Source organism: Pieris rapae, chromosome 6, assembly GCF_905147795.1.
Source record: "Pieris rapae chromosome 6, ilPieRapa1.1, whole genome shotgun sequence".
In the NCBI taxonomy this organism is placed as follows: domain Eukaryota; kingdom Metazoa; phylum Arthropoda; class Insecta; order Lepidoptera; family Pieridae; genus Pieris; species Pieris rapae.
The window spans coordinates 7,954,077-7,981,147 of NC_059514.1; the positions used below are offsets into that span (position 1 = coordinate 7,954,077).

At 35.3% G+C, this 27,071-nt stretch overlaps 1 protein-coding gene across 1 annotated transcript in view; it reads right to left on the reverse strand.

The window, feature by feature from the left end:
• Positions 1 to 2,791: 2,791 nt before the first annotated feature.
• The window catches only part of LOC110996930 (protein TIS11), a 32,492-nt gene continuing 8,212 nt past the window's right edge, over positions 2,792 to 27,071 (reverse strand). The window contains exon 2 of the mRNA XM_022264834.2: positions 2,792 to 4,167. Coding sequence (XP_022120526.2) covers positions 3,469 to 4,167 — 699 coding nt within the window. The 3' untranslated portion in view covers positions 2,792 to 3,468. The remainder of the gene's footprint in view (positions 4,168 to 27,071) is intronic.

The following is a 27,071-nucleotide window of genomic DNA, read 5'->3' on the forward strand; positions in this document are numbered from 1 at the left end:
AGTAATAGCTTTTCACGTCCACAAAATCCCTTTCTATAAGTTATTACAATCAGTCACTTCTCCTTCCCCTCATATTCTTTCTGTAAAGGTGTCTGCAAACATTTCCACCAATTCTGCTTATGAATGTTGATAATAGAAAAATCTAGGACTCCTAACAATCACGATTAGTACAATGCTTAAGATGTATTTATAAACATTGTTAAGTAATTTTTTTAAATAAAGACATGTCAGAAAAACTTATATTATTATTACTATTACTATAGATGTGCCCTAAACAAAGTATTACAACCCGCATGGCACGTACAAACGCGGTCGTGAAGTCACATTTATTCATTTATCAAAAACACTTAATTAAGACCACAACGTACTATAAAAATGGGTTCATTATGAGCACAGCAGATTATCGCATCCGTTTCAACCGTATTTAGTGTTTTTGTATTATAGCTCTTATTTCTACGTGAATAAGTCTTTATATTTAATTTAATTACGTTAAAGTGGTTTTGTCAAGGTTTGGTTATCTCAGTGTTGGGTTACAAAAGTGGCCGACTAGGCTCCAAGAATTGCAATGCTGAAGTATGTTTTGAATATCATTTAGAAATGCTGGAAACTTAAGTACGTTGATAGGTTTTTTTAATCTTTAATTAGCTTTATTATTTCATCTTATTTTTATACCACACAATATAACAGCTACACACATCTTTAAAAAATGAATAAATGTCTAAGAAAATATTTTTTTCTTCGCTGCTCATGGAGTCTATTAGTTAATACATGTTTATATTTCCATAAAAAATCAAGAAACTGCAATTACATGTTAAGTTTTCTATTATTTGTATCATGTATGTTGTCTAGACGTCCAAATGGACCCAGGCTATATCCTAGCGAAAAAAGCAGCATAGAGCTACCCCAATGTACCTGCCTTGTGTTGCCCACTTATTATAAATATTGCCTCAGGTCGGATAAGATATATAAAAGCTAATCGCCAACGCTTGCTTACGTAATGCAAAAACATTGCGAACTATTGTGATGCTTGTTCCGGGTTCGATTCTATTGTTAAAGTGATTTCACAACCATCTGTTGATCTTTAGCATTATTATAACTATGTTATGTATTTCTATATGCATGACAAAACTAGCTGACTGCTTTTAAGAAAGGGCCTGGTGGATGAGAACGTAATAAGTTCAGGCTTCGTATTTGTTTACCTACCGAATGTGAAGCCATCCGTTTATTCGTTTTCCTTTACATGATTTTCCATTATTAGGAGTATCCTAAGTATTAAACGCTAATATGCAAAACCTCTGCGTCAAATTAACCAATCGAATAAACGTTTTTGAAATATATGAGACATCGGCATTTTATGTCAGTGTTTATTTAACTTGAAGAACTCATACGATTCTTTTTATTTTTTTTTCTACCATGCAGTATTTATGCTACTTAAAGGCTTGGACAAAGGATGAGGGTAGGTGATAAAAAAAATATTAACATTATTATTTTGACTATAATTCAATAAAAATGCAGATGGAAATAAAGAAAACTTACAAGAAAATGTCATAAACAAACTTCTGCTACAATTTTGTCCGTTATAGAATATAGTCATTTTGGAAGATTAACTTATTGATAATTAAATAAAAAAAAATTAAATACTTAATTACAAGATACATAGGTACTAGAGTTTAAACTAATGCCTGTTATTAATGACTCGTTATATTTCTAACGTTAAGTTACAAAGTAATATTCAAACGGTTTAAATAAAAAAGAAATTAAATAAGTCAACTTAAATGGTTTATAATTCGTAATGAACTGATAATAAATAATATATGCGAACTTCATGAAAACGCTTACAACTAAATACTTAATATTAGGTACAAAATTATTATCTTAATGGTCTGCATGCAACGACTCGATTTATGGAGAAAAACTGAAAAAAAATCTACGGCATAGGTTTATGGGTAACAAAAAACAATACCATCTCGGTTCTATAATGTCTTTCATAAATAATACAAATCCAAATATAAGAAAATGGTCTTTTATTAATTATCAAATATCAATACAAAAATAGTCAACTCGACTTTTAAGAAAACATCGGTAGGCTTCTATCAGAATTTCTCCTAATCGCTTAATTGGTCCCTTAATTCTCAAACTTTTTTATATAAATATTATAAAATATCACACTTTAAATTCAAAGTAAAAACTATTCTACGTCGAAACTAACCACTTATAGCTCTGTCAAAAGTACAAAAAGTGTGCCAATTTGAATATAATATTCAAAAGAGACAATAAATAAACTATCTATTTAGATAATCTAAACATTAAATATTATATAGATTTATATCTGTTACAAGTAAAAGGCACTGTGTATCGCGGCGCGAGACGTTTGGAAGCGCGAGAGGGTAGAGTCTGCGCACCGCGGATCGCCGCCGACTGTTATAACCATTGTCCTTGATAAACATCGCTGTATATGTTAGTACAGAGCTTATGAGACATTGACGGGTTCATTCTCAGATTTTTATTTGCGTCCGGGTACGATAGCATCGAGCGAGAGGAGCTATACGGTGGAAAAAAAGCACCAAAACTCTAAAACTGGTTTGTGTTTGCTGCGCGCCCTCGCTCGACGCAAAAAAGACAAGTCACAGGCGAATGGCTGGAGGCGCGCTGCGTGATAGCTTCGATATTCCTTACGGAGTCAGATGATTGATATAGCTAGCGGCTGTTGTTGGTTCGTAATTCAGGATAATTCTGCGAAGGTTGTACCCGCGAACTCGTAGTTCTTACATTTGGAGTATTTTTTTTTTCAAAAAAATAAACCCGTCAAGTTTCAAGTCTTGTCAGTCAGATCCACTTGTGCATATTTTAGGCAAAACAATTAGATTGATGTACCAAAAGTGGAGGAGATCGACACGAAACGAGCCACGTCCCGTCGACGCATGCCCCGTCCGAATGCGGTGCGGAATCACTATGAATAATAATTATAGTTAAAGAGACTCGAAATAAATAATAAATTATTATCTTAATCCTTAAAAATAGATCACGAGCGCCTTCTCGCGGTACGGTACCGAGCGCGGATAGGCAGTTTACGAAATAAATAATAATGTAACTATAAACTAACTTTACAGAGACCACCGCTCGGCGGAGGATCGCATCGGGAAGACATCCGCGAGCTACTAAATAAATATTCTAAAATTATAAGGTGCCATTTACAAGTGCGTGCCGATAACTTAAATGATGTACATACGACTATATTCACACCGCAAACATTCGAGACGCCAGTGAACACTTTATCTTTACAATACAATTTTTACAAGGCAATGTACTTAGGACATCAGTAGACTGGAGATCATTCGTTGAGCGGGTGTGCGGGCAAAAGCGCGACGAGCGGGACGGCTCGGCCGCTGGAAGACGTCGAGGAGGCACTTAGGTGACGGACGATTTACGCTACGCTCGATTCGTTAACTTAGGACTAGTTGATCGCATCTAGGCGATCACAAGATCTCCGAATGCCGACGACAAGCGGTTGAATACGGGGAGTCGCTCTTCCTCGGGTTCCGGGGACTGGGCACGGCGGAACGCAAACGCCGATGCTGGCGGAGATATAGCTGGCGGTGACTGAGGAGTCAACGGAGACTGCGGTGCCAGCGGTGAATGAGGTGATCTGGGAGAGCGAGATCCGTCACTCATGTAAGACGCAAGCGAGCCCCCAGAAGACAGCGACGCTACAGATCCACCAGATGATGATGATTCCCGGGGTCTTGCCTCGTCAGCGTTATGGACGAAGTGGCATCGTGGACCATAAGGACAGAATCCTACAGAGTGGAAGGTACGGCACAGCTCGGTCTTGTATTTAGGGTGGCGTTGAAGATTGCGGAGCTCACGGATCCCATGCGCGAATTGACATTTGTCTCCATATTTGCACACACCGGCTTCCTCGAAGGGTCGGCACAGTTCCGTCTTGTATCTGCTGGTGGCTGGAGGCGGTGGAGCTGGGTCACTAGTAGTACGCTCCAGGCGGCGGTGGCCAAGACTGTTCAGAATGCCGACGAGGGTTCTTTGAGCTGGAACAGATGCAGCCCGCGCGAGAGCTGGATGTTGTTCCCAGCTAACGCTGCTGGTGACAGTTGTAGCACCAACGGGCCCCAGCGCGCTGTTCATTGTCTGCACTGGTCGAGACTGGTTCTGAAACGAGAAACATTAGGTTTAGTAAATTACACTTTATTTTTCTATTATTATTTTTACTGTATACGAGTACTTTAATATTATTAGGTAATGACTATTACGAATATGTAACAAAAATATAACATTAATAATATTAAATGAAGCCTTCATGGTATTTATGAATACAGCAATTACCAAGTCTTTCATTGTTTATTTAAAATAAAGATACTGGTGAAAAAATACTAAAGCATATATACAATTAAATTTCTACAACTTAAATAAAATAAAAAATTTCTAAAGATTTTCGCCAAAAAAACCTATACAATCTACGAAGGGTCCCGATACCTGCTAGCGAACAAAAAAAATCCCTAAGCATTGATTTCATCTACCTGCTATTCGGGTTACCTCAAAATAGTTAATATTTCCAATTAACAAAACCTAACTGGCACATTACAACCCCGGGGTGAACCGAATTTTAATGGCTACAACCAGATTTTACACGTCCGGTCTCCTGTTGTGAATTATTTATTTGTTTCAAAATGGTTTCTATAAATAGCTGTTTCTTATTCTAGTGGTGTTTTAAAAATGCAAATGTCTTTTGTTTCTTAGGATCGTCGAACTTGGCTATCACCATAACAATGCTTGCGAGGCGCATAGGCACAAATGTTCTGTTTCAGATTCTCGTCTTTCTTGTCAATAGGCATTATTCACTAAAAATCACAGTTATTTCCTTGGGTTGGTGAGGGACAGTAATTAGTTAACGTCAGGGGTCATTTTGTTGCGTTTTTTTGTTTACTGGTTGCTATTAACGATAAAGTACCTTCTTATAACAACTTCGCTCGGATTATACATTAATACATGATACTTCGCATCTCGTATGCGGCCTCAATCGATGTGAATAACACATTGTATATTCCATTCGCTTATGCTCCGTCCGGGAGTCGTAAACATGAAAACACTTCAGTTTTGATGCCTAGTATACAGCAAAGACTGCATTATGTTTAAATTAGAATATGATTGACTACATTGGCCATCATATATTATCAAAAAAATTGAGTTATAGTTGTAAGTCACCGGTTTATTTTAACGATACAATGCTTAGTGTTTTTTGTAAAACGTGCACATTAAAAGCACAAAGGTTAAAGTTACGGTCACCAGGTGTCGAAGGAAAACGTTGACTAAAGTGTAATTAAATGTTTATCAGAGCGGAACATTGGCTAAACGCTTTCCATCGGACGTTGCGAACCATGCTCTAGGGAAAATTGTAATCACTGTCGGTTTCGAATTTACTGTGTTGTCACTAAGGTTGTCAATTTTTAAAAGAGTACCGAGAGTTTGTTACGCCGGCTTTTTCTCTCGGCCTACACCCACTGTCTTCTTTGCCGATGAATAGGGATGCCCATTCAAATTTAATGACGTGGAATCTTATATTCTGTATCTTATATTGCAAATTAAAAAGTTTTTTTGGTTTATATTTTTATAATTGAAATCATAAAAAATTGACAAAACGACATAAAACCTAGAGGAATATACCTAAACTGATACTAACAGGGCAAAGTGAGAATTAAGTATAAAGTCGCGTGTTCAAACAATATCAACAGGAAGTTAGTATCAGCTTGGGAAGTGTTCACATTTGGTGCCCAATACTTGTGTTTCGGTATCGTCGGTAAGTAACATTTCCAAGAAATGCGTTTTTTTTGTAGCATGGGCTATGGTCGTGTGTCGTGTTAATTAGCGTCGACAGAGTGGACGTGCTTGTTTGTTCGTACTTAACAGCGTGTTGCACAAACCACCGACAAGAGTTCATTGTACAATACAAGCTTCAACGATGATGAAGATTGATGTTGGTTACTTTATATCTGAATTCTATCAAAAAATTACGCGTCTGACGTGCTATGTCATTATTACACGCAAATTTATAGAATTATAGCAAGTATTTATGAACGTTATTAAGACTATAAGTGCGATTATCCTTTTACATATTATAATTCATTGAAGCGTTTTTTTACATGAGTTTAACCTTGTATATTCGTAGAATGAAAATAAACTATAGATAAAAAAGGGCAATGACTCTCTTGTCATAAAGGTGATGTTATATCGACAAATGTAATCTCAAATCAAATGGTTGTTTACTTGCATCGTTGATTTAGTTAATTACATATTTACAATTATAATATAAATTTCACTGGTGCCATCTCATCTGGACAATCTGCTTAAGGCTTGAACAGTGCTCAAATCGGTCAACTAGCCCTAGTTTAAATTAAATTGTTGGAAGAACTGTCGTTCATATGCATTTGAAAAAAATATATATTGTGGGTTGAAGCCTACTGTATCGATTGATAAAATCAAAAAAGATAAAAGCAATACCAAATTCCCAAAAAAAAATTTACCATCGAACCGTAGATTAGACATAAATTACAAATTCGCTCCAAAACGGTTTATGCGATTTATTTTAATCTTACACGTATTATTAGATATAGCATATATTATTATTTTGATAAAAAAAAATTTGTATTAATTCGTTTCCTGGGCATGGAAAGTAATAAAAGGTAAATAAACTCAAGCGCAATGGGCTTCCCTCCGCAATTTCACACCCGCGAGCCCTGCATGCGGCTTGTCTTCAGTCCACCTCAACGCTTTGCGACGGGAGGACTACGATTGTGTGTCGAAGCCAATTATAATTAAATATTTGCGTATTTTAGTTTTTACCCGCGGACTTTTTTAGAAATGCCAAAATATAAAAAGAAATATCAAGTGAGGCGAGGACATGAACTTCGGAAATTATTGTATGTTATAAGTATATGTATATAAGTACCTACCCAAACAAAACTCAAATTTAGAGTTGTCAAGTTTCAAGTGCAACTTGTACAACCAAGTAAAATAAGTTGCTGAACCTGATACCTGATGGAATCTGAAAGTGGGTACTGGATCTCGAGGATGGTACGCAGTAGACATACCGTCATTGAGCTCGTTGTAATCAGCTCAGCGAGACGATACTTGAAATGTGACTAAATGAACCTGATGATGGACTCCGAAGGTGGGTACTGGGTCTCGAGGATGGCAAGCAGTAAACATACCGTCATTGAGCTCGTTGTAATCAGCTCAGCGAGACGATACTAGAAATGTGACTATATGAACCTGATGATGGACTCCGAAGGTGGGTACAGAGTCTCGAGGATGATAAGCATTAGACATACCATCATTGAGCTCGTTGGAATCAGCTTAGCGAAACGATACTAGAAATGTGACTATATGAACCTGATGATGGACTCCGAAGGTGGATACTGAGTCTCGAGGATGGTAAACAGTAGACATACCGTCATTGAGCTCGTTGTAATCAGCTCAGCGAGACGATACAAGAAATTTGACTATATGAACCTGATAATGGTCTCCGAAGGTGGGGACCGGATCTCGAGGATGGTAAGCAGTAGACATGCCGTCATTGAGCTCGTTGTAATCAGCTCAGCAAGACGATACTAGAAATGTGACTATATGAACCTGATGATGGACTCCGAAGGTGGATACTGAGTCTCGAGGATGGTAAACAGTAGACATACCGTCATTGAGCTCGTTGTAATCAGCTCAGCGAGACGATACAAGAAATTTGACTATATGAACCTGATAATGGTCTCCGAAGGTGGGGACCGGATCTCGAGGATGGTAAGCAGTAGACATGCCGTCATTGAGCTCGTTGTAATCAGCTCAGCAAGACGATACTAGAAATGTGACTATATGAACCTGATGATGAACTCCGAAGGTGGGTACTGGATCTCGAGGATGGTAAGCAGTAGACATACCGTCATTGAGCTCGTTGTAATCAGCTTAGCGAAACGATACTAGAAATGTGACTATATGAACCTGATGATGAACTCCGAAGGTGGGTACTGGATCTCGAGGATGGTAAGCAGTAGACATACCGTCATTGAGCTCGTTGTAATCAGCTCAGCAAGACGATACTAGAAATGTGACTATATGAACCTGATGATGAACTCCGAAGGTGGGTACTGGATCTCGAGGATGGTAAGCAGTAGACATACCGTCATTGAGCTCGTTGTAATCAGCTTAGCGAAACGATACTAGAAATGTGACTATATGAACCTGATGATGAACTCCGAAGGTGGGTACTGGATCTCGAGGATGGTAAGCAGTAGACATACCGTCATTGAGCTCGTTGTAATCAGCTTAGCGAAACGATACTAGAAATGTGACTATATGAACCTGATGATGAACTCCGAAGGTGGGTACTGGATCTCGAGGATGGTAAGCAGTAGACATACCGTCATTGAGCTCGTTGTAATCAGCTTAGCGAAACGATACTAGAAATGTGACTATATGAACCTGATGATGAACTCCGAAGGTGGGTACTGGATCTCGAGGATGGTAAGCAGTAGACATACCGTCATTGAGCTCGTTGTAATCAGCTCAGCAAGACGATACTAGAAATGTGACTATATGAACCTGATGATGAACTCCGAAGGTGGGTACTGGATCTCGAGGATGGTAAGCAGTAGACATACCGTCATTGAGCTCGTTGTAATCAGCTTAGCAAGACGATACTAGAAATGTGACTATATGAACCTGATGATGAACTCCGAAGGTGGGTACTGGATCTCGAGGATGGTAAGCAGTAGACATACCGTCATTGAGCTCGTTGTAATCAGCTTAGCGAAACGATACTAGAAATGTGACTATATGAACCTGATGATGAACTCCGAAGGTGGGTACTGGATCTCGAGGATGGTAAGCAGTAGACATACCGTCATTGAGCTCGTTGTAATCAGCTTAGCGAAACGATACTAGAAATGTGACTATATGAACCTGATGATGGACTCCGATGGTGGATACTGAGTCTCGAGGATGGTAAACAGTAGACATACCGTCATTGAGCTCGTTGTAATCAGCTCAGCGAGACGATACAAGAAATTTTACTATATGAACCTGATAATGGTCTCCGAAGGTGGGGACCGGATCTCGAGGATGGTAAACAGTAGACATACCGTCATTGAACTCGTTGTAATCAGCTCAGCGAGACGATACAAGAAATTTGACTATATGAACCTGATAATGGTCTCCGAAGGTGGGGACCGGATCTCGAGGATGGTAAGCAGTAGACATGCCGTCATTGAGCTCGTTGTAATCAGCTCAGCAAGACGATACTAGAAATGTGACTATATGAACCTGATGATGAACTCCGAAGGTGGGTACTGGATCTCGAGGATGGTAAGCAGTAGACATACCGTCATTGAGCTCGTTGTAATCAGCTCAGCAAGACGATACTAGAAATGTGACTATATGAACCTGATGATGAACTCCGAAGGTGGGTACTGGATCTCGAGGATGGTAAGCAGTAGACATACCGTCATTGAGCTCGTTGTAATCAGCTTAGCGAAACGATACTAGAAATGTGACTATATGAACCTGATGATGAACTCCGAAGGTGGGTACTGGATCTCGAGGATGGTAAGCAGTAGACATACCGTCATTGAGCTCGTTGTAATCAGCTTAGCGAAACGATACTAGAAATGTGACTATATGAACCTGATGATGGACTCCGAAGGTGGATACTGAGTCTCGAGGATGGTAAACAGTAGACATACCGTCATTGAGCTCGTTGTAATCAGCTCAGCGAGACGATACAAGAAATTTTACTATATGAACCTGATAATGGTCTCCGAAGGTGGGGACCGGATCTCGAGGATGGTAAACAGTAGACATACCGTCATTGAACTCGTTGTAATCAGCTCAGCGAGACGATACAAGAAATTTGACTATATGAACCTGATAATGGTCTCCGAAGGTGGGGACCGGATCTCGAGGATGGTAAGCAGTAGACATGCCGTCATTGAGCTCGTTGTAATCAGCTCAGCGAGACGATACTAGAAATGTGTTATATGAACCTGATGGTGGACTCCGAAGGTGGGTACTGGGTCTGATTGACTCTGATTTCATTTTCGGGCTTAGATATAACATGCTGCACTCGTAGGTTTCAGAACCAAGAAAAATATTTAAAATTTCAACTGGAAGACGAATCGTTGAAATTGATTATTTTTTCAATAAACTCAAAGAAATATAGTGGTATTATAGTAAATTACCTAATATTTATTTAATATTAAATATTAATAAGTTCATATAGTCACATTTCTAGTATCGTCTCGCTGAGCTGATTACAACGAGCTCAATGACGGTATGTCTGCTGCTTACCATCCTCGAGATCCACTACTCACCTTCGGAGTCCATCATCAGGTTCATATAGTCACATTTCTAGTATCGTTTCGCTGAGCTGATTACAACGAGCTCAATGACGGTATGTCTGCTGCTTACCATCCTCGAGATCCACTACTCACCTTCGGAGTCCATCATCAGGTTCATATAGTCACATTTCTAGTATCGTTTCGCTGAGCTGATTACAACGAGCTCAATGACGGTATGTTTACTGCTTGCCATCCTCGAGACCCAGTACCCACCTTCGGAGTCCATCATCAGGTTCATTTAGTCACATTTCAAGTATCGTCTCGCTGAGCTGATTACAACGAGCTCAATGACGGTATGTCATGTATGACAAGTTTTAACCTCAGAACGAATTAAACATGTAAAAAAATCATGTATGTACTAGTTAAATAATTGGCAGCCACCATTTTTTCTAGACCAATATTTATTTATAAATTTTTATATTTAGCTAATAATTGGTTTCGTATTCACGTAGTTTTGTTAGACTATTCACTATTTTGTTAGACTAGATGGCGTTAGTAAATTATTGTTTGTAGTAGAGGTCAAATCCTCAAAGTCATCGGCGTATGTTAGAGTCTTAACACAATAGTTAACGAAATTAGTTCGACTGCCAAAGAGACGTATCATAGTAGTTGAAGATGCACTTACACGTTGTACTTAGACGTTCAAAAGCGTATAGTATAAAACTACTGTCACTAATATTAACCCCACAAACACAATGATCTCAAATAAGTTGAACATAACCAAAAACTAAGTTTCCTCTTTTAGTATATTACTGACTCGAATTTAAATTAACACGTGCTGTAATGACCTTGGACGTAAATTTGCATGAGTATTTATAAATACTTAAAGTATTTATTTTAACTAAAATAAATAAGCCTATGAGTCGGTCTCAAGTACATAGGTTTACGGAATTAATTGCAACAGGAAGTCGGAAGAAATCTATGTGGATGGTGCAACAGATATAAGTAGAATCGTGTAGGATCATCACTGCATTCGTCAAATAAAGTAATATTACGAATACGGAAAGTAATTTCCTTGGTCACTGACCTATGGCTAAAATAACCATGACAGAGTATTTACACGTGCAATCAGCAAAATTTACACCTCGCGAATATTTGCGCAGATACCTAAATATATTCTGTCAGATAACCTAGAGGGCAACGGCATCACACAAAGAACTAAAACCAGGTTACTGGTTTTCAGCATGTTAATAAGTATTTTAACAATTCAAATCTCTGAAGATTTAAACCTAACCCAGATTTGCAACAAAGAGCAAATTTTCGAACAATTAAAGTTATCGGTTTAGATACCTTTTTAAATGTAAAGTAGTGTCGTTTCCCTTGAAAGACATTCAGAAACGCTAGTTTTATGGTTTAAGGCATATCGGTCTAATACATTAATACCATGTCTAGTATGTTCTCGTATTTGTTATTTATATATATGCCTTTTACTTGATAATTTACCATATATACAGTTAATGTTAACGACTGTTACATTATTAGACGCATGTGTCTGATTTCCTGCAACATAATACATTGCTTGATCTCGTCCCGTGACAATTGATATAACAAACGAGAAGCACATTGCTTAATTGAACGCTAATTGGTTTTAATCAAATGCGTTCTATATTTAAATGAACTTTTAACGATATAAAGCACTAATAAATGCAATTATTTTTCACTAATCAATGCGTCTAGACTATAGATTACGTACTGAATAATTGTGCAATATGATTAATAGTTTATATACAATCTTGAAGGAATAATTGCTATATATACATGGTTAGTAAAACAAACAAAAAATGTACCAGCACTCCATTTCTCCAGACTCAAGACGAGGGTCTTGATTCGATTTGAACCACGTTTATTGGATGATTGCGCGAAAATAGCAGCAAGTGTCCCCTCGGCACGGCAAACAGCCTCCAATAATCGCAATATTAACCTTTCAACGCCTCATCCATTTGTTTAACATACGAACAAAAACACAAAGGGGCAATTCACTGTTCTGAAGTATACACAACTTGTGCCAAGTGTATACTTACTCTTAGTAATAGGGCTAATAATTATAACCAGGATAAAATTACAGAAAATATTCATTATAGCATGAGATTGGCATTACATACTTAGTTTTCATGTTTGATCTTAAATTTTTAGGCAAGGAATAATAGACAAAGAGCAATTTATTATAGTTCAAGTAAAGTGTTAGTACAGGTCTTTGGGTCTAATAAAGAAAACGAGGTCAGATCAAGAATCAGAGTTGAGACTTAGCTCCTACGGACAACCCAATTCAAAGTCTGCTAGAAGTCTTATAGTGAAGATGATCGGTCAGTCAGTGGGTGAGTGACTGTCAAAATTAAGTCACTTTGAGTTGTTATAATTTTTAAACACTAGTTCAAATTGATAAAAAAACCGTTATCAGGTTTTATCTACAACGAAGTTATAGGGAGTCTATTATGGCTTAAATTAAGGATTAGAAAAATTAATTGGAACAAAGCCGGGATTTGAATGCACCAACTCCGAGTTCAGTGACACACCATTAGGCTATCACTGGTCTTAGTTATAACTCAATATGGAATACTTTAAATATATAATACAGTCGAGATAAATGACTTCTCATTCTACTTAAGTAATACTCATAACGGTTGAATTAAGACGAAAACGTCTACATTTGCATATAAGGGCAGTTAGAGGCTACCTCAGTCCACACATTGTCTGTATATCTATTGTTAAACTTTACGATGCATATAATATTGTAATACGCGTAATTAATATTGATATAGCACTTTGAGTCTTGGATGTTTTGAAACAAAAACAAAGAACTATGAATCAGTCTGTGTCAGAGTGTTATAAGCGACTGATGTCTGTTATATGACGCATTAAGAACTGGTCCTGTTAGCAGTATGTGTATACTGCAAGCGCTTGTTTGAGTGGCTCGCTTCGAATTTCAAAGGTTGCCTCATAACCAATACCTGGATGAAGAGTACATATGATATGGTTGATTTACTTTTAATCGAAAAAAAAAAGTTTAAACCCTAAATACCTACTTACAACAAATATAATATATAAACCATACAAACTTTTATATCAATATTAATACAAACTTTTATTACTTAATTTATTATGCATTTCATTTATAGTGACATCACACGTCTCCCGCAAAGATTAGATATAGAAAAACGTAATTAGAATGAACACTTGCACAGCTTCGGATGAGGAAGCTGAAGTTAAATTTAAGTCTTAATCCTAATTACTATGTATGTGGTCTATAAAACTAATTTATTCGTAATGGAGAACAAATGTCGCCTATTCAAATTACACATGTCTGTAATTATTATCATTTATCTAGATCATTTAAAATAATCGAGTGAACAAGGGACAATTATAATTCCACCAAAACCAGACCGGGAGCTTCCCGCGTCTTTAAATTCTTCCAAAGCAACAAAAAGTGTATTTAAAGTAAAATCTTTAAAAATCATAACGGTCTTAATGTTCAGTTTCAGTTTATACATTACGATAAAGACTTATAATAATGAGTAAGTAATCTCTCTACTACTTTTTTACGTCAGAAGTGGTTAGAAAATGTAATTAAATAGATAAATATGACTAAATTGTATATGCGTTGCTTCGTGCGTTAGATGAGTAACCGGACGCAAGAAGACCGGTCACGCATGTCGATGGGCAGTACACTGATTGCAATGCAACGCGCTGGCTATGGTAAAAATACCATTTATTTGAATACATTTAGAATAATTTCTGGTTATTATTCGAAACAATACATTGAGATATTTGCCGTCTACAGGATATCACGTAGACGATGTTTCGAGAATCGTTAAAACGGCCGTGCTTAGTTCGTTGACATAAACAATGATAGCCTGTTAACCGTTGTGATATCGAAGGCCGCGGCGACAGTCTCCCTTGTTAACTGTGCCTATTGAAGACGAGCTAAAGATCAAAATATCCTATTCATGTCACTGGATTCCCTAGGTATAACGTTAGCTGCATAATATGACTGTCTACTGCATCTTACATAAGACATAAGCTTTTGTGGCTTCTAAAACTATTTTACTCCGCATTAGAATACATCATGTCTTCGAATACACACCCCATATACAATTCGGATCTTACAGAAACAGGATAAATTTAACTTTTTATAGCCAGCAATTTTCCTACATCGACTACCACTGTTCTTTGATTTATGTAAAATATCACATATATTTTTACACGGATTCTTCGACTTGGCGTTTTTTCAAGTTTACAGCGCCATAAACCAGAGCGTGGTGGCCGTAAAGCAAATGTCAACAAAGGGTCATGCATGTTTACCCTTCGTTCAAAGCAGAGGAAGTAACCTGGGCCGCTTTTAGCACCTCCTTATTTATAGATGCAAGTCGTGGCGATTTGCAGAATATAACGAACCAACGTGTAATGAAAGAAATCGTTTTTTTTTCTACTGACTGAAAATATGTGTCTACGTAATTTCCTATATCTAAATGACTTTCTAGACTATTCCAGCCGTAGAATCAAAACCCAACAATACTGAACATTAGTTACATATTGGATTCTTTTCAGTACAATATTTTTGGAACATAAGTATAATAATCTCAAGAACGCGACTACTAAGTTAACTATAAATTCCGAATAAAATACTCCGCATTTCATGACAAATAGCGCTATCTGACAGTCGTGAAACGCAAAAATATTGTTTATCCTACCAATAAGTAATAAATAGCTTATTTGGAACCGGACATTGTGAAACAGACCCTAATTGTATTAATTTTAGTAACACCTAATTGCTATTTGTCAGACACTAATATTAAATAAATTTCTTGTTACGGCATTTAAGTTATAATGCTGTAATACTAGAGGTATCTAATCCGAGACTAAATGATAAAGTATGAATAACAGTCATTAGTGTCGACTGTCGATCATTAGGGCCCTTGCGTCAATCATACAATTCCTTTGTCCTCGCAAATTTTATTCTTACATCACACACTTTCCCCAAATGTGACTCATGGATATAAACAATGAAAAATCATTTTCAATTCCTATTGTGTTAGTAAATTTGGCTTAGAAAGTTATCAAAACTCTTTAAAACCGCAGTGGTGCAATACATGTATAGAGCGTAAATGAGTTTATAATGACATTAAACGAAATGCACTAATAGACTCTACCAATCCATAGTATATCAGTTAACAAGTGCTGGCTGTATGCCAAACTTAGGTAATTAAAAATACTAAGAGAGTTTCACATCTGTGTATTTTCTTTACTGTACTGTCCTGGCCTGTATTAAAACAAAGATGTCTTGAAAATCTATACGTAAAAAGATCTTCTTCGATTAAGAGAAAATCATCTTTGTTTTGTACATTGCATTTTAATTTATGAAATGACAAAAATATGACATGCATTACGGTTGGAATTCCAAACTTTCGCCAGTGGTTGAATCGATAAAGATTAACATAGTGTATAAAATAAAGGAAAGGATTTTCTTATAAAAAGCGACAAAGAAATCCGAGGCTTTTCAAAGTGCATTTGTTTAGACTGTCAACGTAGATAGGGGCATGTAAGCATGACGCATGTTAAATACTTGAAACATAAACACCTAGTCAGACAAGCAAACACTGTTTGCAAGTGCATCGACATTGCAAGGCCAATGTTACCTACAAGGTTATCATAGCTTTCGGCTATTTTTATTTGGTAACACGTCTTTATTACGCGTAACGAATTTATATTAAACTGCGACAAGACGCCAAACTTATTTCAATAAAAACTTAAATTTCTTTATCAATAAAACATTTGTGCTCCCAAATTGGTTTTCAATGTCTTAATAATCTATGTGTAGTGGACATTTTCAGATCACTTATTACAACTTACAGTAAAACAGCCATCATAAAAATCGGGCCTCACCTGAAAATAAAGAAAACATTAATTAATATAAGAGTAATTTATAACGTATTTATCTACACAGAAATTTACATTCTAGGAAAAAATAACTGGTTTATTCTGTGTTATTAGTTATATCGTTAACAAGGAAAATACCGCACATTTATTAAAACATAAAATTAATAACACGATCATGTAACAAGCGCCCTCGTAATTCTTTGAGAAAACATGAAAACTTGGATTTATTTGTATAGAAATATAAAGAAATGATCTTCTATTTGTCCATATAAGTACACTAGTATGTCTAATGTCATGCTATATGACAGATTAATAATAACATATATCCAATCCAATTAATTAACGACCGAATACAAATACTAAGGCAGTGAGTTTTGTAGCCGATTGTATGTATAACAAAATATTGTATGTATAACAAATAACAAAATACGATTCAAGTAAAAATATTTTTGGGGTATCTTTTTATACATTTAATGTTAGTACTAACAAAAATCTCAATTCAATCCAAGCAAGTAGTAACGTCAACCGGTCTATAACGAAAGCGATAACTTCCTAAGAAAGTAAAACTGATCGCCTTGGCCGGAACATGACCAAGCAATTAATTTACCCAGAACAAAGCAGATCATTAAGTAAGCTAAATAAAATACTTAACAGAGTAAAACGCGTATAATTCATCATAACAAGCTATGAATTAAGATTTATTCAAGGGCCAACAACATTTATTAACATTAAGTGGTTCGGTTTATGCCTAATCATCAACAAAAATTTAATATTACAAGAGTTAGGATTTATAGAAACCGAATTTGCTAGCCCCGTATTAATAAAAATCCTATAGCCCGTAGCGGCTGGAGTTTTTAGTATCGTATTAGTAGGAAATAAACTATTACAAGTAACAACAAATGGATAAATAACTAATACTAATAATACAAACTAGTTTCTATATTATGTGATCAAAAGACAATTGAAATTATAAGGTTAATTGCAAGAAAGATTTATAGCAGTGATGTTGAATATAAACTGTTTATTAAGTATTTCTTTTCCTAGTATTGGATTACGCTAATATTCATTTAAGAGCCAATTACCTACGTCAATCAGTTCCAATGCACTTTTGTAATATTGCATTTTACTAAATAACGTAAACAGAATTAAGGTAAAGAACAAGCACGCGGAAAACACTCAGTGCCGTATATTTCGAATTAAAATATAGCAATGAGATTTAAAAATAAGAATTTAATGTTATTAATGTTCGGTATTGTAACATTACGATTATATACTGTATATACATTAGGAAATGCTTTAATATTTCTATATTAAATTTAAGTACAGATACAAATTAATATTTAAATAATGACAAATATTCCAGGAAAAGATACCTTTCCAGCTATTCAACTGCCCGATGCCATTATTTAAGTAATTGTACCGGTTTGGTAACGCAACGAATAGTCACATACAAATATGATTTTAAAAGTATATAAATATGGGGAAAGATATCTTTTAGTTTTTTCTTCATAATATAAAGTAAGTATGTTATGAAACAAGAATATGTTAATAAAATTTACAACTTAGATTTACTAGCTATACATTATTACTTCTGCTTATTACTTAGGTCATAAAGAAGGCTGGAAAACAACATCGCGTTAACAGATACTTGTGTATACCAGAGTCTAAGCAATGCTAGGACAATATTGAATATTCAATATATGCCTTGCTATATAGCCATTACGACACTGCAAGACGGGTGTCACGACCTCAGCGCATACGACGTGCAATGCAACCGAGCGAACACTAATTAAATATGATGAGGTTTGCTTCGTAAAGTAAAAACAGTGTTATTTATCACCAGTAAATGCTTTTTAAATGTTTTAACGTATAAAAATATATATGTTTAGTTCTTTATATAAATTCTTGTATGGTTTGAATCAAAATTAGAATTAAAAGGACTACATTATTTACTTCCGTCAGCATTTTTGGATTTAATGATAACTATTATTTATGTTTCATGATATATACAAATTACATTTAACGTAAGCCGATTATAGTTTGTTTACTTGAATAAATCGGAGAAAAAGCCACAACAAAAGACTAAACCACCCAAAGATCACAATCAAACGCTATTTTTATCCTAATTCCACGCACAAAAAGCCATAGACACCGGCCAGTAGACTATAGTTTTAAATGACTGTTAGTGACGGTTGAAGTCGAACTCTGCGCTTGATCAACGAAGCAATCGCGGCCACTTGTGCTAATGAAACACTTCAATTGAATTGGGGACATTAATTCAGCGAGCGTATCTACTGTTTACATTGATCACATATAGAATAACAAGTAGGTACTGTAAATATACTATTGTCGAATAAAATAGCAGTCTGAAAACTGCAGTAACGATCAAAACGTAAGTTTATAATTATCAAACGTATTTTAAAAAATCACGTAAATCTAAGATAGTAAAGCAAATTGTTATAAACAGTCGATTAAACTTTAAAATAGAAATTGTGCAGTAATTGTGACAATGACTTTCATAAGCCCCTGTCAGCGATTTCAATTACCATTTCCGCTCCGAATAAATACAATATTCTTTAGCCTCAATAATGACTCACAGTCTTATGATCATCGTTGTACCATACATAGCAAAGAAATCTTTGACAAGACAATTTCAAATTAGAGCAATAAAGACTTCTGACAGGAAAGCAAAATAAAATTTGTACAAAAATGCACTACGACGGTTTGGCCTTGATCGATTCATTTGGATTTGAAAACTCTTGATAGTCGCTCCATTGTAGTTTAAGGCTGTCATGGTTTTGTCTACGACAAGGGTTACCTTCTATGAGCCGGTATTATATTTGTTCGGCTTTATGTAAATAATCGTTTCATTAGGGATATGCTAATTCGCTATTGCAGCACAGGTTAATTATGTAAGCAAACTAGACATCAAGGCCGCAAGTGTTAGAAACGACGAATTAAAATTAGCGATTGAACTGTAGAATGTATGTATGCATTACCAATAAAATTTGTAATATATCCACTATCCATACTTATTTAGGTACATTAATAAACTACCTCTTCGTACTTGAGATATTCATATTAGTGAAACCAAATTTTTCATACGCGGCCTGATAAGGGACGTGTAAACGAAAAAATATTGAATTGATCGAGAAACATTAAGAGCATTAATTTTAACATAACTTTAATATTATTGATAGAGGACGGTCTCGAATATCAATGGCTTATAATATTTCAACAACAGGCCCGCTGTGCAGTGATCAATATGACATTGTGAAAACCACGCGGTGATTCTATGGAACCAATCAAATATATCTGTAGTATTTATTGACCGAGTAATTTTTTCCTTTTTGTTGACATTTCATGTAAAAGGTTTGTTATACTCAAAGAGCTAAAACTTAGAAAAGTTTTAACCACATAATTAGATGCATAACCTATTTATGGGCCCAAATTCGCTGATGGTACGTGCCTCACAAAAACGAAACGTTAGCATAAGACCAAGTTACTAACAAAATTAGTAAATTATAGATCTTTGTATCTTCTTCATTCGGCCAATCCATGTGTTCCATACATTTATGATTATGATCCATCCAGTTCATAATTTACGAATAGAGACATATTTACGGATCTACGGTACAGTTGAGGCGTGATGCACGCGACAGCAACTCTTGCGCACGATGTTGCAATCACATTGCATTGTCACGCGAGCTGCATAGCTTCCATACAGATGTAATTCATGTCTGAATCGAATCTTGACAAACGTATAAGGCTAATCCAACATTCTAATTAAGCAGACATAGGCTGATCTTTTGTGATTGCGCGTCGGTTGATCTACGCGGCGCCGCATAGGCGTTTGGCCAATACGATAAAATAGTTACTTAATGTGTAATACGTATAACTGAACGAAATGGGACTCGTTAGCTAACGACATCAAAGTAATGCGGTTTTTAAGATTTCATTGCGTACATCCCGGAAACTTAAATCCGAAGGTCGATAGGCGGCCTTGCCGTCGGCTGTGCCACTGTCGGCTGTGCCACGTGCTTTTGTGAAACAATGCTTGATATGAACCATGCGCATAATTACGTCGGAAGGCCTATCCCAAGCCAATAATAATAGCCGCTACCTCTGTATAAAATCAGCCGAGAAGCACTGATAGAAACAACTACAGAATCAACGAATAACAATACTAGGTTTAGTAAATGTTAAAATACGTTGGCAGTAATACGATTGCGTCTTTTATGCATTGTTTTCAAAACCTTGGTTTCGGCTTATGATCACAGATTGTCTTAAGTAAGGTAACCGAAAACATTTCATGTAACCATCTTTATAGGTATCAGTAATAATTCCACGACTACAATAACATACGTCCGTCAAACGGACGATATTCTAATCTCGACCCGTAACAATATTTCTAGTGATATAAAGATTCACAATTCCTGAAAGCATTAAGAAATGTAGGTCTGTCGGTCACAATTAGATTTTGACGCTGTATGTCATAATGAGGGAAATCGAAGGTAGAGGGGATTGCAAGTATTGCATTGAGGTAACGCGTTGTGCAACGTTGTTTTCACAACTACACTGAAATACTGGATTAGCAACATTGACCAGGCCGCGGACGTGCCCACGCTTTAATATTACCCAGCCAGCAATTGCACATTTGTTAGTTTGTTTGGCAGAAACGTCAAACAAGAGGTGCACGACGGATTCGCAACAATCGAAATTTACTTATAGTCCAAAGATAATAAATACAAACAGAAAACTATATTCTGAAGAAACTCAGACCCGTTTTAAAAGGACATCTATAGCATACTTTGTCTGTTGTGCAAAAAAAAAACAAAGAATTTTACCCTTGTAAATTGCCTCACGTACCAATAATGACAGTACAATTTCGTATGCATTTCGAAATGAAAAAATTTCATAATTTATAAATCACTTCGGATAAATAATGAAAGCCTGCTGTATATTTGAAATATTATTATCAATCAACTAAGATATTGTTTGTAAAAACACAATTAATATAACAATTAAAGATCTAATGACCCTCTCTGTTGCCACACCTCCGTGACGAAACATTTAATTTTAACTTAAAATTATACTAATTTATACGGAATAATACATTAAGAACCGATCGAGGGCAAACCTGATATTCATATGTAATTAATTCACTACAAAAAATCTTATTAAACTAAATTAATTTATGTATTGAACTAAAAAAAACATTTTGTAAATCTAGATTCTAAGAAATGGCGGCATTGTGCTTGTTATATTAGTTTGATATTGATGGCGTCTGGGTTTTTTAGATTATGTATATAAAAGGCGTCGCCCTAAAAAGTATTTTTAAAACGACAATAGTAATAATTTAAGGGTCTGTGGCACTATTGTACAGAGTAATTTTAGTAAAAATAGCTTGGGCTGTGAACTATAGTTGGATAATGTGACGTAGTCGTCAAGCGACTTGAGCGAGCGGCTTGACCTTCGAGCGAGGCGAATGGGCCCATCAACAAACGCTTCACCTATTTCATATATTCGCTTTAATAATTATCTCCTTCATAATACATACAGATAGGCCGATAATGAGGCTTCTTATGAATTATACACTTAATTATTTATAACATATTTTTTACTGACTTAAAATTTAGTAGTTACCACCGTTGAATTAGGAAATTCCAAATAAATTATCAATATTTTATTTTGTAAATATTGCTTTGTAATGTGTTTTTTTTTAAGAACAAATCAATTCATTATTTGATTTGTACGAAAGCTTTTCGGTTATGATACTTATAATTTTTGATTAACAATTTATAGTTGGTTCATATTATTTATCTAAAATAAAAACTTTAGATTTTTTTGTTTTAAGTTCAAATTTCGAACATATGTAAATTTTTGCGTACTTAGGTAGGGTGGTAAGGTCTTCTCATTATTGAATTATATATTACATGCAGTAGGTATAACCCAGCTGTGGTATTAGGTAATACCAACGTGCAATAAGTACTAAGATCGTTATAAGTGTTTTACGTCAATACGATTACACAACGCGTATTTATTACATAGACGAGAAAAATATAAGACAATTTGGTTTCATAACGTGGAAATGAACATGAAATATCACAAAGTTTTTATACGATTAGTCAGGTTTTGGGCGAATTTGCTCACCTCCGTGCTAGACCCCTAGAAGTATCACAATAGGAAATAAACAAGATATGACATATTAATTATTTTGAATCAAAACTATATTTTCTTTATCTTTCTGCTGTAGATATAATGTAATCAACGATAATGTTAAAATTATGTTGAAAATGTATGAAATAGCAGTTTGTTCAACATTCCGTTGTAGCAAGAATTGTAGCTAAGCGTCTTCAATTGTTCAATTAAAAGTATATTTTGTTGTTTGTTGGGGTGGCTTCAATTGGGATGTCATCATTGTATGTATATCATATTGACATTTCACATCAAATTAGAAGCTATATACTTCGAGCTTTTAACGAAGGGCCAACCCTATTGAAAGTGTGGGAGACATTATGCGAACGTTCGTTCTCAGAGATCGCTAATTACTTTGTCTCCAAGGCAACAGATGTGCCACATCCGCTCAAATATTTTTCCAGTGCGAATTAGCACAAATTACGATAAAACACCATATTCAATATGTATCATCAAGGATCCATTAACGACACCAAATATTTAGCTGTTATTTTAAGTAAGTATGTGAAAATTAAAAAGATTAAAGCAATAGTACGTCTTTGTAAATAAAAAGCTTAATTTAAAATGCCTTCATAAATGTGAGATCTTGAGCACCAAACCTCAGATAACATTAATACAAAAACGTTGAAGGCTACTTAAAATACATAGGTTAGGATGGAAACAGAATGGATATTAAATACACCTGAATGTTTCATTAAAGGAATTTAAACAAAGAATTATTATCAAAGTAAAATTCGGCGCGAAATTTTTCGCCTTGTGCTAAATCAAATTATTTATGGCAATATTGTCGAGCCTGCTATTTTGTAATGTTTTGGTGTTGATATGACTGAACAGAAAATATAGCAACGAATATAAATGACCCTTTGTTGAGAGGTTCCAGTTCCACCTACGCTGACAGCACCACGCTACAGAATATATTATTATTTACTAAAGAACACACTATTACGATGAGATTCACTTTCAACGGTTCAGTTTGTTGTGTAGAAATTGTAAGTAGTTGTATTATTGTTAATACTTTCTGAGTGATTTCTACGATACGACAGGTTGTTATTTGTATTAAGTTTTTTTTATAAATCAATAAGTCACACATACACAACAAAATATACAATTTGGCGTAAATCACAAAGGCACCTTATTTATTGTACTTAGCTAAAATATTTAATGTTTTAAAATGATTGTTATATAACTATGTATAGATTTAGTATGGTTAATATATGTGTTATATAAAACGTAGTCGTTGTGTGTATAATAAAGTGCAAATTAAGCAAACATGTGCTCAGCGTCTGTAATTCATAGAAAGACATTGAGAACCGGACGTGACTCTTGCACGATTATTTTTAGACTTTACTGATGTTATTGAGACAAAAGTTTTTTTAAACTGTCCCTTTAATTATTTGTCGTAACTGCTATTGTAAAGCAATGTCTGTTTACCGAATTTTGAGATTGAAATCTCCTTTTGAAAAGCTAGTCATAAGTTGTATTTAAAAACCAACATGCAATAAGGATTATGGGGCCGAAACTAAGCCTCGAAGCTTTATAAAACGACGAAAGCTATAAGGTGCCTTGACGTACAAAACACAATTAGATTTACCTTGAATGTGCAAAGCCGGGGGAGCTTGTAAATAAAACAACAGGTTGAACAAACTGAGTTAAATATCGAGGAAACAGTATCAGCCTGGGTCAGCGAGATAGCTTTTGAACTTACGGACTAGTTTCGGATAAGTTATCGACTTGCGTCACGACCATATTTTTATTGATAATACGTATTTTTAATTTCTTTCAGGATTTCCTATTCCAACAGCGTGGTATTTTTTAAACTGCGTGTTTCTTTTCCTGGTTTGGATATTCGCCATATGTTTACGAATTTAGACATGCTTATGATTTTTCATACATACAAAAATATAATCCACACATTTTATTAAATCTGTATCATTTCTTAAAAACCTATGCTGAAGTCTTACAGACGTACATTATGCAGCAAACGAGGCTCAGACGTCCTATGGACAATCATTTTCCTCCAACACATATAAATAATATAAGACTATTAATAGCAACTGCAATCATGAGGTAAAATATAAGAACATGTATCGTAGTTTATTTTAAGAGCAGATTGAAAAAAGAATACATTAAGTTCGAGGTACTGATGCGTGTCTCTGCTTACCCCACTTGTCATGGTACTGACTCCTCACCCAATGACCAATAGGGTACATAACTAAGATCCTATCATAGAATTAACGATACATTTTTGTACATTATATGTGTACTGTTGGGGTAGGAGTATTATAATTAGATAATTGCTTGAATTAATAAAATTCATTCAATAAAATATTTATTGTAACCAACTGACCGTTTCCTCTCATAGCCAATACTCATAACATTTTAAATTCAACATAAAACTATACATCATTATCGCAATATGAATAAAACAAGCAAAAAAATAAGACTAATGATGCTTTTGATAAAACAACAAATAACAAACCTTATCAAAATTGTAGATACGAAATATATATAATTAATTATGTATTACAATAACTGCGCATTTAAACGAATACAGCTTAAAACGTGGCGGTAAATGCATTTAACTATTAAGTATTACATTATCTGTTTCTGTCGCCTCTATTACATTCGATTGTTTGCTGTCCACAACTATTTCAGCTGATCATCGTCTATCAAATTGCTTTAATTTGCTGCGGTTCTATACCATCAAAGATATTAACTAGTATAATAATTCACGTGCATGCTTTACTGCATTTCATGGGCCCTTGAGTTCGTAGGTACGAATCCACTCGTGCGCAGCCAAGCACGATGCATGCGATTTGATAATATTGCGCTATCGATCTATAATAGTATACGCAATAGTGCGTGATTGTTTTGAAGCAAACCTTATGAAACTTAATAGATATAGTAGCCGTAGTAACAGCGATGGCTCAACATATAAAACCCTTTAATATTGCTTAACTGGAAGTCATGAAATCTTGTCACCGTTATTAGTTGACCTAAGACAGGATATATTTATGAACAAATTATCTTTAAGTTCCCTACTTTAACTTTTAAACAGAAAATTTACTCTGTGGCATTTTGAAAACCGATTTAAGGCTTTCAGCATGCTCATGGAACTGTGAGATCTGTCGCATACTGAAATTCCAAACATACTTACTTGTATTGGTAAAATTGATAATGGGTTATTTGAATTAACCGTTGATCGAAATAGACGCTTTATTGATTGGCAGATTTATAATTAGTCATATTAATACATTACATCCACATTACGTGTATCCAGTTGCGTTGTTGCTTAGATAACCTCGGTAATAATAACGTGTAATATAAGATTACGTACATAAACATTCTAATATAACGTTACACAACCTTAAGGTAGTGGGAAATTCGGTATGTGTAATTGTGTCACTATAAAAATAACAAAAGACGACTAATTGGGCCCGTGTCCGTTACTTTTGCTACACATTTCGCAGCAAATTAAAAACCCGACCTAGAAGTGCTGATCTGTTATTAAAACGGCTGAACTGTATAGTAAAATATTACTACGACAAGCTGGTAAATAAAACAAGAAAGTCACAAATACGCATTACAAGAACAAAGAGAAATAATATTTATCTAGGAACAGTCATGGTCTGCCAAGGAGGAAGTACAAAGGAGACCTTGTAAAGTTCAACGGCATTAAATGATTCAACAAACTCAACCTAATTAAATTTATACGATCAGTTTAAAATTCGTAAAATCACTCCAAATGTAACAAAATACTTTAGCCCTTTTCCACGCTTATCGAGTTTTAGCGAACGGAAAGCCGTGTTCAATAAACCAGGAAATTTTGACAACCTTAAAAGTTCGTCGACTGGATGTCAGCATGACTTCCGTCACCCGAGAGAAACCTGACCTTTGAGCTATGCTCCTTTGCACACTTGACATGCACGTTTTGTATATTTAAATAATTCTGAACCGTCTACATGCGCTTACATAGAAAAGGTTTTTGAATACATGAACTGCTCTGTAGTCTTATTGCTTAGACATTATAAAACACGTAATCGCCGAATCCAAGCACTATAACAGTCAAGGAAGTTTCCACTCAAGAACTGTCTCAAAATGGTAATGTTTTGATACCGCGATCTATAGGAAGTACGTGATCGATCAGTTCCAAAAATGGTGGTATGATCATCGTGACATAGATTATGCAACGCGGCACTGACCTACCATCGTGCCACTTTCATTATTGACACACAAACTATAAACGAAGATCACTTACTATCACTGAAACGTGCTCACTGCTCACCTATAACACTTACTTCATACCTGTAACTCTTCCACGAATTCCGTAAAAGGTATACGTAATCACGAGATGTATTAGTAACGCTTAGTACATAAATAAACTTTTCTTTCTAAATGTTTATGTATTGGGACTGAAGTCTCGATGGATTATAAAGAAATAGTATCGGTTAAATGAGCCAGATAAGCTCCCCAAATTATGAATATGTATTTATTTCTTTTACCTTTTTAAAAATGAATAGATATTCTTGTACGTGACGTTAAGGCAAACAAGTACTTACAACTCGTAGTTAGGTACCGTATTTATCCATTGTAATAAACAAG